The sequence below is a fragment of the Mastigoproctus giganteus genome, chromosome 13, assembly GCF_048544385.1.
Source record: "Mastigoproctus giganteus isolate SK-2022 chromosome 13, ASM4854438v1, whole genome shotgun sequence".
Taxonomy (NCBI): domain Eukaryota; kingdom Metazoa; phylum Arthropoda; class Arachnida; order Uropygi; family Thelyphonidae; genus Mastigoproctus; species Mastigoproctus giganteus.
The window spans coordinates 49317056-49330392 of NC_143587.1; the positions used below are offsets into that span (position 1 = coordinate 49317056).

At 36.8% G+C, this 13337-nt stretch overlaps 1 protein-coding gene across 1 annotated transcript in view; it reads right to left on the reverse strand.

Annotated features, from left to right (window-relative positions):
• mRpL47 (mitochondrial ribosomal protein L47) overlaps positions 1-13337 on the reverse strand; it is a 90949-nt gene that overhangs the window by 12432 nt on the left and 65180 nt on the right. The window contains exon 4 of the mRNA XM_090387995.1: positions 8665-8761. Coding sequence (XP_090244121.1) covers positions 8665-8761 — 97 coding nt within the window. The remainder of the gene's footprint in view (positions 1-8664; positions 8762-13337) is intronic.

Below are 13337 nucleotides of genomic sequence, written 5' to 3' on the forward strand. Positions count from 1 at the left end.
TCCATCCTCCGAAACCAATCTTTAAACCAGTTCTGCCAAGTTTCACTAGGGAGTAAAGCACACTCGTTGTCCCAAGCCCGTAGAAGGTCCTCATCACTGGAAAACTGCCTCCCTTTTAGCTTCATTTTCACATGCGGGAACAGTGCAAAGTCGCAGGGAGCAAGGTCTGAACTGTAGGGAGGGTGCTCGAGAAGTTTCAGTCCTGTCGTGGTCAAATATTCGGTGCAGGCTTTGGCGCGGTGAGCTGCAGCATTATCGTGATGGAGGTACCAGGTGTCCATTCTTGACTTTGGCTGCAGGTTCTTCATAGATCCAATGACTTTAGGCAGGCATTGTTCAGTATACCACTTAGCTGTGATTGTCTTCTGCGTGTCCAAAACGACACGTTCCACAATTCCACTCGATTTGAAAAATACAGCTATCATTTTCTTCTTTACAGATCGGGATTTTCTGACAATTACGGGTGTATCGTCATCATCAAAGACCCAAACTTTGTTTTGAGCCTTGGTCGGCAGATCGTAATAGTACAGCCAAGTCTCGTCACCTGTCACGATGTTGTTCACATACCGAGATTGTCCCTTATCAAACTTTTTTAACATCTCCCGGCACCAAGTCACACGTCGTGTCATCTGCTTTTCAGTCAGTTGATGCGGCACCCAGAGAGAACAAAGTTTCTTCACGTGCAAATGATCTTGCAGAATCGAACGAATTGATGGTGCATTTAGGCCCAAAGTATCCTCTATCTGTTGGTAGGTCACTCGCCTGTTTTCGTCAAGCATTTTCCTCACAGCAGTAACGTTTTCCTCCGTAACTGACGTTCGTGGCCTTCCCGGCCTCTCAGAATCCTCCAGAGTGAAATTTCCCCTTTGGAATTCTCTATACCACCTGAATATCGTTGTACGATGTGGACAATCATCATCTAGTGCAAGAGTCATTTCTTCTAAGCACTGGTCTATGGTTAAACCACGCACAAAATTATACCGCAAAACTGTCCTTATCTCATTTCGTGACCACGATGCCATCGCAAGCACTTTACACTCTCACTACTAATGAATAACTGAGCCCATCGACTTGGCGTGGCGGCTACTATGCACGTATGAACATGTCTCAACATGCAGCAACAAGCAGCTTCCTGTGATTCATTCTTGCGTCATATTGCAAAACTTTCCTAGTACCCTTTGTATTTAGTATTGGTATTAATGAAGGAAAACTGATGCAAGGAAGCCACAATTATTCAATGTCAGCCTTAAAAAAAAAAATTGAACTGGTTTCATCTAGGTATCTATCTAACAAGTTTTAAACTTACACCGGCTCTACTTTCATTAACTTAATTGGTAATGTGTTTCAACAATCTAATATTCAATATAATGTTTGTCTCCAAACTTTGGCTTTAGAATGCATAAAACCAGTATTTTCAGTTTAAAATATCAAGACTGAAAATTAAGTGACATCACTGGTTATAAATTTAAGCCATAAATGCTTAATATAACAAATTAAATATAGTATATGCTTAATTACAGATTTTATTTGCATTACTTACTTCACTGCACAATAAATAAGCTAGCTAGACTCCTGCAATGCAGCTGCATGAATTACTTACAGATGACAGTCATGTAATTAGGGAAACAAATTAGCTGAAAAGCTGAATATTATTTGTTTCAACAATCTACCTATCAGAAGAGGTAAAGGGTGATGCAAGGAAATGAAGCTTATAAAGTATCAGTCTTAAAAAATCAAACTCCTCATTATCCTGTCACTTTCAAGGCCTGATCAAAATATATCAAGACAGAATACCATGGGGGAGGGGGAAGTGCTTCAATTACCATTGCCTGAGAAGTTACTATATATCCAGGCATGTTTACTGCTCATTCCATTGTTTCAGTAATTTGTGCTCAGCATTTTAAGGCACTTTTGTGATATGTCTCGTTTAAACATGTTCAAGAGTACAGAAAAATGTGTGCATTAAATATTGCATGAGAAATGGAAAACTGGTGACTGAAATTTATCAACTGATCCAACTAGCATATGGAGATGTGACAATAAGTTGTGCATGTGTTTGAGCAGTTCTGTAATAATGAGCATTCTAACTGATATTTTAAAGACATCTGAAAGCTCTTCAGCCAGCAGAAAGCTTGAACCAGTAGCTAAGTCATGTAATTTAGTGTAAAATGATAGAAGCCTGATTATCCTTGAAATGGTGAAGAGGAAAACATTTCTTATGGCACATCAGGCCATTTAGAAATGATATATGTCACAGCCAAGTTCATTCCAACACTACTGAAGCAAAAACAAAATCTGTTTTCTGTGTTAAAAAAAAAAAAAAAAAAAGTATTCTACAAGTGAGAAGCAAGACAGCTACCATTTTCACCAGTTAAAAAATTCCCTTCATTTTACAGAACTGGAAACAATTAAATAAAATGCAATGAAGCAGCTTTTTGCAATTCTAGCACTAAAAGGAACAGTGCAAAAAAAGTGTGTACATGTGGAAGGAGTCTAGTTTGAAGAGGATTTATCTCCCATCCCTATAAGTACAATAGTTTTTGTTTTCAAGGATTTTCTGATTGCCCTTGTATTTTCATCCAGGTGTTTATCCAACAACCCTTCTTTAAATTTATACAAACTTTCTCTGGCTCCACAAAATTAGGTGGCAGTTTGGATAAAAATAAAAATTTCCTTATACGTGTATCTAGTTTGCAATTATGTTTTAACTAAAAAACACTTGCCTTCTAGTTGTGTGAATGGAGAGAGAGAGGGAGAGAGATAATATCTCCTAGCATTTAGTTTACTTAGTCCTTTTAAAGCTTAAAAACCTCAACATAGTCCCGTCCCATGTAAATACCTGTTTTTCAGGAAACAATTTACCGAAGTACAGAACTTTGCATATACCAAGACTGAATTTTAACTGTTTTCAGATCATCTGAATAATTTATCTATGTCATTTTGAAGTAGCATATTCTGATTACTATTGTCAATCACCCTTCAAGCTTCTACCATCAGCAAGTTTAGACATTGCACTTGTCATACCTTCAATATTATCATTAATATCAGACAAAATAATAGCACAAATGCTATTATTTTGTCTGATAAACACACATGGGGAAAGATTACCTCAGTACAATAGTGTGCACCGGTTACAGTACTGCCTTCCAGTATCTGGAGTTGTGTATGTCCATCCAAGATAATGCCTCCCCAGACAAGAACACCTCGACCGCCATATCGATCCCTTTCAATGATGTTTGTGGGGTGATACCGTTTGCCAACCTCTCGCCAGATTAGCTGACATTGAGAATCGTTGCTGAGATTGAATCTACTCTCATCAGTAAAGAGTGCCTTAAGTAAAGATTGCGTTTCGTTTTCCCCACATAACATCCCCCACAATCAGGACACTCGATATATGTTGCCTTGTGGAAACTCATTTTTGATTTTGTCACATTCAAAGGATGGCCGCTTATAAAATTTGTCTCCAGCCAGTTTTACCAACTGCTTAACCTTTTTCAAAGTATATACGCAATATATATAAAGCAATTAAAAAAAATTAAAGAAAGTGAGGGAGATAGAGAGTAGAGATCACTAATAATATATGCATAATAAGAAATATATAATTACAAAATATAAAATAAAGATGCTACCATACAACTTACAAAACTGGCCTCCCATCAGGTGCCAACAGCCAGGATTGCAAGCAAAACAGCAACACATCTTCATTTCAGATGTAAACCACAAGCCAAAGGGTAAAAAGCATAAACATAAATAAAATTAAGTATAAAATTTGTTACTGAAATAAATGAAAATGAAAATAAAATTTAATAAACAAAATAAAAATTCATTGAAAAGGCCCCTGGAGTCGGGAACTGTAATTCATCTGTAATGCTACTAAATAACACTGACTCGAATCTGTAAAACGTCTTTATTATGATAAAATAAAATAAATGTTGCGAAATTTCATGTGGCAACATATATCGAGTGTCCTGATTGTGGGGGGTGTTATGTGGGGGAAACGAAACGCAATCTTTACTGATGAGAGTAGATTCAATCTCAGCAGCAATTCTGGATGTCAGCTAATCTGGCGAGAGGTTGGCAAACAGTATCACCCAACAAACATCATTGAAAGGGATCGATATGGCGGTCGAGGTGTTCTCGTCTGGGGAGGCATTATCTTGGATGGACATACACAACTCCAGATACTGGAAGACGGTACTGTAACCGGTGCACACTACTGTACTGAGGTAATCTTTTCCCATGTGTGTCTGTTCTGAAGTGCCATTGGCCCCGAGTTCGTGTTTATGGATGAAAAGGCCACACCTCATCACACTGCAGCTGTTGATATGCTTTTGGAGAGTGAGGACATTGTTCGTATGGATTGGCCTGCCCGTTCCATCGATCTAAATCCCATCGAACACATATGGGATGCTCTGGGAAGACATCTAGTGGCACGTCCACACCTACCAGAAAATGTTCACCAGATGAAGATGGCACTCACAGAGGAATGGACGATGTTACCGCAAGAACTTATCAACAACACTGTTCTAAGTATGGACAGGTGGTGCAAAGCCTGCATCGACATTAGGGGTGGCCATATCTCCTACTAAGGACCACCTCTTCCCTTTGTTCCATCTTTGGCAGATGAATCTGTATCATGGCAGCCAGTGCTATGTTGCCATTTTTGAATAAAGTCCCTCTGTACCATTTTGTTTCTGTTCTTGTATCGGTGTTGTTTCCTATATCCAGGCCACTCCTATGAGAAGCTACAGGTGAAAACCTGCCTGGTCGTTAAATCTTGCACACCAGTGTATGACGCAGTTTAAAAGGAACTGGATGCAAAAAATAATTTTGATATCATATACGGTAAAAGCCTGAAAATCCTGACTGCTCGGGGACTGGGTCGATCCGGATTTTCCAGATTCTCAGGCAGTACTTTTAAAATTCAAATTTAAGATGGAATAAAGAAGAGATGACCAGGTAAATCTCATTAGCAAATAAAGCATGCTTCATTTATTGAAATGAGCAGTTTTAAAGAAAAATAAAGTCAACACCTGACAAAGATGTAAACATAAAAATTTTCAAAACAAAAAAAAAAAAAGTGTGTAATGTTTGAAATCATGTTTAAAAATGAACAATGTAAAATAAAAATACAGTATATAAATGAAAGCAGAAGATACATATTTTATATAAATAAATTATTTGTTTTAGTTTATTAATGAAACATTTTCATATAAAATACAAAGTTAGAAATACAAACAAATATTTATTTGTTCTTTTCCGCGATTTCGGTTGCATCTGTTGCACTGCTTGTGGATGGAACACTTGCAGCTGCTATTCTATCTGTTGCACTGCTTGACACTTCTATTGCTTTCTTTAAATACTTTCATATATCATCTTGTTTATGACTTTGTAATTTCTTTGTGATAAAATTATTATGCACCATGTGCACATGCATGACATCCGGATGACTGAAGCTATGGTTCTGTTCCATAAATTTAATAACTATTTCAATGGACTTTTCTACAGTAGCCCAAGATATCTTTCCTTCTTCAATTTTGTCATTTTCTTCACTGGATTCTTCTGAATAATTCTCTTCGATCTTATCAGGAGTTATAATGCTTTGAATAATTTCTTGATCAGTGAAAGTCGCTGTAACTTCAACATCATTTTCAATGCGTATCCACTCTTCTATATCATCAGCATTAAGTTTGCATAGAGGGTTGTCTTCCACATATAATTTAACCATTTCCATCAGTTCTTTCACTTCAGATGCCTTCGACTTTATGTCAAATCCCTCAAAATCTTCGTTTCGATTAGAAGATTGTAGATCTGCAAACATCACGTTCAGCCATAAATTTCATCACGCTCTTAAATGAGTTACAGGCTTGACTGCATTCCATGCAGTCGCAAGTGAAAATGTTGCATCTTTGATTGTAAAACTGCATTGAAATTCTGCTGAAGGAATTCTGCTGCGACTCCTTGATCCATGGGTTGAATTAATGGTGTTACATTTGATGGAAAGTAACATGTAAAAATATTTCCACAAGCAGACACTAATTTTGATTCATGTGGGTGGGCCCTACAGTTGTCGAGAAGTAGAAGGACTTTGTATTTGCAGGCTTCCCCAATTTTCTCAAGTTCTAACGAACTGATGGAACAAAATCACAAACCAATCGCAAAATATATCTTTGTCCATCCAAGCATTCTTTTGGGCTTTATAGGTCACAGGTAAGTGCACAATTCCTTTAAAGGCCCGTGGGCACTGAAATTTACCAATCACTAAAAGCTTAATTTTATGCTGACCCGAAGCATTAGCACACATAAGAACGGGTACTTTTTCCTTATTAAACTCTGTTGTATTTTGTTCTTGGTTTCCAACCATATTTTTTGTGGACAAACACTTCCAGTAAACCACTGTTTCATCAGCATTATAAATTTGATTGGCTGTAAGGGCATAGTCAGATACAATTTTTTTAAATTGTTGCACTATATCTGTTTCTGCTTGTGTATCAGCCAACTGTCTTTCTCCAGCAATATCTAACTGTCTAATACCATGACAAGTCTTGAAATTCCTAAGCCATCCATCACTAAATGTGCACTCTGATTCAATGTTCATTTGCTCCTTAAAAGACCTAGCTTTGGCAATAAGCACCGGCCCAGAAATTGCCATATTTTCCGATCGTTTTAGCAAAAACCATTCGTACAACACTTTATCGAGATTCACTAATTTTGGCCAGTGTAAACTTTTTCTCTCAGCAATTTTATTGTAAGGCTCAGATGAGGCTGTGAATTCTAGAATTTTATTCTTTGCCTTTTTATATCGTAAACTGTAGACTTTCCGATGTTGTATGTTTCCATTAAAATAGTATTGCTCACACCACTTTCTAGTTTCTTAATTATTTCAAGTTTGTCACTCAATTTCAACGTGTTCTTCTTTCTCTTCACACCATGAAGTTTATCTATTTTAGGAGCCATTGTTATGGGCTTGTAAATACGTATGCTATATATGGTAAATGGAAAGAGTAGGACAAAGGCTATAGCATTGCCCGTTTGATTGCTCGTTTCAAAATGGCGACCACGAGCTTGCTTGTTGTTGTTGGGCATCTGTGGTACTCACACATGCGCGCGTGCACACACACACACAAAAGTCCGCTAAATTTAAAAAGTTTGCGAGTTTTTGAAATGTCCGAATTCTCGGGTGGTCTGGATTTTCAGACTTTTACTGTAGTTGGATTTCAGGAAGGCTTTTGAAACTGTTGCACATGGAAGACTACTGTAAAAATTGGAGCATTATGGTAGTCGTAAGTTGCTACAATGGATAAAAGGGTGGTTGAGCGGAAGAAGACAGAGTGGTAATCAATAGATGCTACTCTTTGTGGACTAATGTTATTAGTGGAGTTCCCCGGGGTTCGGGTGTTGTTTTGTATATTTATCAATGATATTAATAAAAGAATATATATATGAGGCTTAATGTCAAAGTTTGCAGATGACACAATGGTTGGTAGGGTTGTTAATGACAGTAATGGCAGTGTGCTATTGCAACAGGATCTAGAAAATTTGGGCAGATATGCTGAGAAGTGGCAACTGAAGTTTAACATTGACAAATGCAAAGTATGGGTAAAAATAGCCCCAGAAAACGTACCAATTGTATGGTACTACACCTTAGGGTGGTAGAAAATGAAAAATATCTGGGAGTAATTGTGCAGTCAGATATGAAGTTTTCTGGTCAATGCAGACAGGCTGCCAGAGCAGATCATGATGTGTTGTCAATGATATACAGGAATTTTGCTAGTAGGGAAAAGGAGATGATTATCCCTTTGTATAAAGCAATGGTCAGGCCACGCCTTGAGTACTGCATACGGGTATGGAGGCCTCATTTTAGGAAGGATGTAGTGCTGCTAAAATGAGTACAGAGAAGGGCAATGAGATTGGTGAGGGAAACAAAGGGCTGCTGTTACCAAGAAAGGCTTAAGTTCTGCGAATTGCAGCATCTGGAGACTAGGCACCTGCGAGGTGATATAACTGAGGTGTATAAGGCTTTGAATGGTTTGAGCAAGCTCAAAGCTGATAGGATTTTTCCTCTTGCTCAGATTATGCACTAGAAGGGGCATAAATTCAAACTGAGGAAAGACAGTTGCAGAATAGATGTGCAAAAATTTGCCTTTAGCCAGTGAGTGGTTGATTGTTGGAACAAACTTCCATCTGTCTTGTGGAAGTTGATAGCTTAAATAGATTAAAGAGATACCAAACAATTAATCTCCCACAATCCATTATAAACAAAATTGGATAGAAAATATTGCTTCACAATTTAGAAAATATTTATCAAGAAAATATATGGTAAGATGTGATTTCTTTCCCAAATTTAAAAATAACATACGGAAAAAAAAAAAATCTTGCATCTTACAGATGCTACCCGACTGACAAAGGGATAAGTGAAGAAAAGTATAATTCTTTTTATTTTATATATACTTTTATGGGCAAATTCTTGCTGCATATAAAAAAAACATTATAAACTAACTGTAATAGAAGATTAATTATCATTATACATATTGAATTAAGCTACGCTATTTTATTGTGTCAGTTATAAATGGTACTTTAAGAGATCTACAATTTTTGAATTGTCATTATACATATATATAAATATAAACAGGGATGACATTTAAATAAGTTTAATATACTCACTTTGTCAATTCTTTCAGGGCTTGGAAAATACTCTGCTTCCTTTTTTCCTGCATATTCCATAGTAAGTAACATGTTTCGTTCTTTGAGTAAAATATACCTAATTAGCCAAAAAAAAAAAAAAAATCTTGACAGTGCCTTCATTAACATATTAATATTTAATACTCATACATTATTAATATTTAATACTCATACATTATTAATATTTAATACTCATACATTATTAATATACATAAACATACATTTTCAGTACTCAGCCACAGAACATTCTGACAGATGATTCTCAGAAATAGGTATATCAACAGTTTTAAAACAAACTGATTTTAAAATAAACTGATCCATCTCACTGCTTCCTCCTGTTTCAAATGAAATTTCAATTGTAAAGATCATTGCAAAATACCTGTTCAACTCATCTGCTGTATCATCTGGATTGTCTACAAATCCACTGTTACTATCGTATAAAGGGTCTATCTGATTTATTCTCTTATTTGTTGTATTCACACGTGTGTAGAGCTCCTCATCCCTATTCTTAGCTCTCTTTGCTAGGGATATCTTTTATTCTGCTTTTGCCTGTTTTATCCCATAAGTATTTTATATTTACTCTTTTTTGTCATATAAAATAGTATTCATATGATAGTGATGAGTATGCAAAACAACTATAAAGAGAAATAGGGTGAACAAGTAAATCAGAATGACTTATAATGGGGGATTTTAACTTTCCAGATGTTGAGTGGAACTTGGGGTTGGTTATTCACACACCAGCAAGACTTTTGTGGCATGTTAGAGAGGCAACAAGAGGAAGCAATACTCTTGACCTGGTTATCAGCATTGATTCTTCATGCATTAAGAATCTGAAGGCAACAGACCTACTGGATGGCAGCAATCACAGTGTATTAATATGGAATTTAATTAAAGACATAACTACAGGTAACCAGTACGAAAAGAAGGGTTATGCTCCAAAAAGCTAACAAACATACACCACTTTTGTTATAACTATCAGAAACTTAATTTTTATTAAAAATAGTAACAACTGAACAAACAACTTACAAACTGTGATACATATATTAATAATGGCCATATGGTGCAAAGAAGCCTAAGGTTTTTGCTGCACCAGCCAAAAAAAAAAAATAATAATAATAAAATAAATAATTAATAAATAATAATAAGAGAAAAGGAAATAGACAACCTATGCTATTTCCCTCCTCCCACAGGATGTTTTTTTTTTTTTTTTTAGGTGCGGTCTACACACTTGATCCAGCTGACCTTTGAATTTCCTAAAACTGTCAGCCTGTACCACCCACATAGGCAACTTATTCCAGTAAATTATAATTCGGTTAAAATAAAACTTCCTGCAACCCAGTCTAAACATCTCTCTCTCCCTGTAACTTGAATTTATGGACTGTAGTTCTAGAATCATTTATAACTGTGAAAATTTCATCCTCATTCATTTTACTATTGCCTTTCAGAGCCTCAAACACCTCAATCAAGTCGCCTCTAAGGTGCCTAGTTTCCAAGCTGTGCAACGCACATATTCAAAGCCTTTCCCCTCAAGGACACCCTTTTTCCGATCTCACCAGGCGAGTTACCCGTCTCTGGATTCTTTCAAGAAGCTCGATGTTTTTTTTTTTTTTTTTTAGGTGCGGTCTACACACTTGAACACAGTATTCCAAGTGTGATCTAATGGTAGTTATACTTGGATTTCAGGAAAGCTTTTGATACTGTGCACGTGGAAGATTGTTGTATAAATTGGAGCTGTATGTCATTAAGGGCAAGTTGCTACACTGGATAAAAGGATGGTTGAGTCGGAGACAACAGAGAATGGTAATCAATGGACACTGCTCTTCGTGGACTAATGTTATTAGTGGAGTTCTCCAGGGTTCAGTGCTGGGCCCATTGTTGTTTTGTGTATTTATCAATGATATTAATGAAGGTATAACTGGCTTAATATTAAAGTTTGCAGATGATACAAAGGTTGGCAGGGTTATTAACAACAGTAGAGACAGTATGCCACTGCAACTGGATCTAGATAAGTTGGGCAAATGGGCTGAGAAGTGGCAACTGAAGTTTCACACTGACAAATGCAAAGTACTGCACATGGGTAGCAGTAACCCAAGAGATATGTACTAACTGTGTGGCACTACACTCAGGGAAGTGGAGAGCAAATGATCTGGGGGTAATTGTGCAGTCAGACATGAAGTTCGCTGAGCAGTGCAGACGGGCTACCAGAGCAGGTCATGGAGTCTTGTCGATGATATATAGGAATTTTGGTAGTAGGGATAAGGAGGTGATTATCCTTTTGTATACGGCAATGGTCAGGCCACACCTTGAATACTGTGTACATGTCTGGAGGCCTCATTTTAGGAAAGATGTAGAATTGCTAGAACGAGTACTAAGAGGGGCAACAAGATTAGTAAGAAAAACAAAGGAGTGCTCATATCAAGATAGGCTTAAGTTCTGCAAATTGCAGCACCTGGAGACTAGGCACATGCGAGATGATCTGACTGAGGTGTATAGGGCCTTGAATTGGTTGAGCAAGCTCAATGCTGATGGGATTCTTCCTCTTGCTCAGATTAAGAACCTGAGGGGGCATAGGTTCAAATTGAGGAAAGACAGTTGTAGAATAGACGTGTGGAAATTTGCCTTTAGCCAGCAGGTAGTTGATTGCTGGAATAGACTTTCATCTCTTGTTGTGGAAGTTGATAGCTTAAATAAATTAAGGCTGAGCTGGACAAGCATTTGGAGTGAATGGATAGGTGAAATGGGAGGGGTTTTTTTTGGCTGATGCTACATAAGCTTGCTTTCTTGCATCATATGCCTCAACTAATGTTAATGCTAACAATAGCCTTATATAATGGGATTATGATGTCCTTATCTCTACTAGCAAATGTTTGGTGAATCACTGATAGGACACTATGGGTATTCCTTGAAACCTGTCTGCAATGCTCAGAGAACTTCATGTCTAACTGTATCATAACTCCCAAGTCTCTTTCTTCCACTAATATCTTTAGTTAAACTCCAAGTGTATAAGTTATTTTGTGGTTACTGTTTCCCAGGTGTAAGACCTTGCACTTTGCTAGATTAAAGCATAGCTGCCACTTTTCTGATCATCCCTGAAGTCTATCTAGGTCACTCTGAAGAAGCTCTGCTTGGTGGTGATCATTAACTACTTTACCAATCTTTATACCATCTGAAAATTTAGACATCACACCTTTTAACCCTTCATCAATGTCATTTAAGAAAATCAAAAACAACTGTGGTCCCAATACTGACCCTTGGGGACCCTCACTTCTTACATTAACCCAATTTGAGAAATAACCATTTATCACAACCCTCTGCCTCCTGTCCTGAAACCATTCTGCTATCCATCTAAAGATTTTCCCTGTGATTTCAACCTGTTCCAGCTTATAGAGTAACCGCTCTTGTGGGACAAATATGTGCGATAAGGTCGTACATCTCAAACAATGTATATTCATTTAATTTTCTTCCTCTTCATCGCTGCTCAACACAATCAAATGAGAACGGTTTCTCTGTTGCAAAGTACCTTCACCTTCTGACAGCTTGTCTCCGACAAGCTGTCATATTTGTGGAAATAAGAGATCCTGCAGCAACAGCAGTTCTAAATTTTTTTTCATCTTTTTCATTTTTTTTTATGGTCCAGATTGTTGCTTCATTTAAATTTAAACTTTTTGCAACATATGATACCCCTTCCCCTTTTTTAAGATGATGTAAAATTTGTATCTTTGATTCTAGAGATAAAAAGTTTCTTTTGAGTGGTGCTTTTTTACTTTCCTTAGACATAATTGGAATTTAATTCACAACAAAGGAATTATTCCAATACGGTTCTTAAGAACAAAGTTTAGTAATACATACCCAGAAAAATTTATAAACTATCAAATAAAATCCAAAATCCTTAAAAGTCATGAACTGCATGTTTCGAAGTCAATTTTTTATGGTCTCAAACAAGTACAAGTTCAATAGCACAGAAACACGGGGATTTCACAACAAAATAAAATATGGGGATTTCCCAATAATTTTTTTTTTGCTTTATGACTAGTGAGTCAACAGCAGGATTCACAAAAAATAATAGAAATGTTGAAATGTTACATCCAACATAATAGCAGGGTTTTCCCTGCACAAAAACAGTGTGTTATGCAAAGTTTGCTGCAATTCTGTAACCATGTTAGAGTGAAAACACGTTATATAAGTACTCTATTGTGATAGGATTGCTGCAATTTATCAAGCGTGTTAGAGCAAAACCATGTTGTAGAAGTACCGTGTAATATGGGTGTTGCTTGTACTGTTGAGTGTAAAGGAAAAGGCTTTTGTCAAGTTGACTACAACAATCTCGGACAGTTTTTAAATTCTATGCAGTGGGACCAACTGGTGATGTTACCAACAGCAAATTCAAAATGGGAAGCATTTGCAGAATTAATCATAGAAGCTACTAGGCTTTTCATACCAATGAAGAAATATTGTTCAAAACTTATGCCTAAATGGATGACAGATGTTCTACTGAGATGTGTGGATGGGATGCATATAAATTGCAACCCATTCACAGAAAAAGAAAAGTGCATGGGATGCATATAAATTATCAGGTTATACAGAAACCTATGGTAAACAGTATATAAATTAGTAAGCTAAGACAGATTATGAGAAGTCATTGGCAAATAATGCAA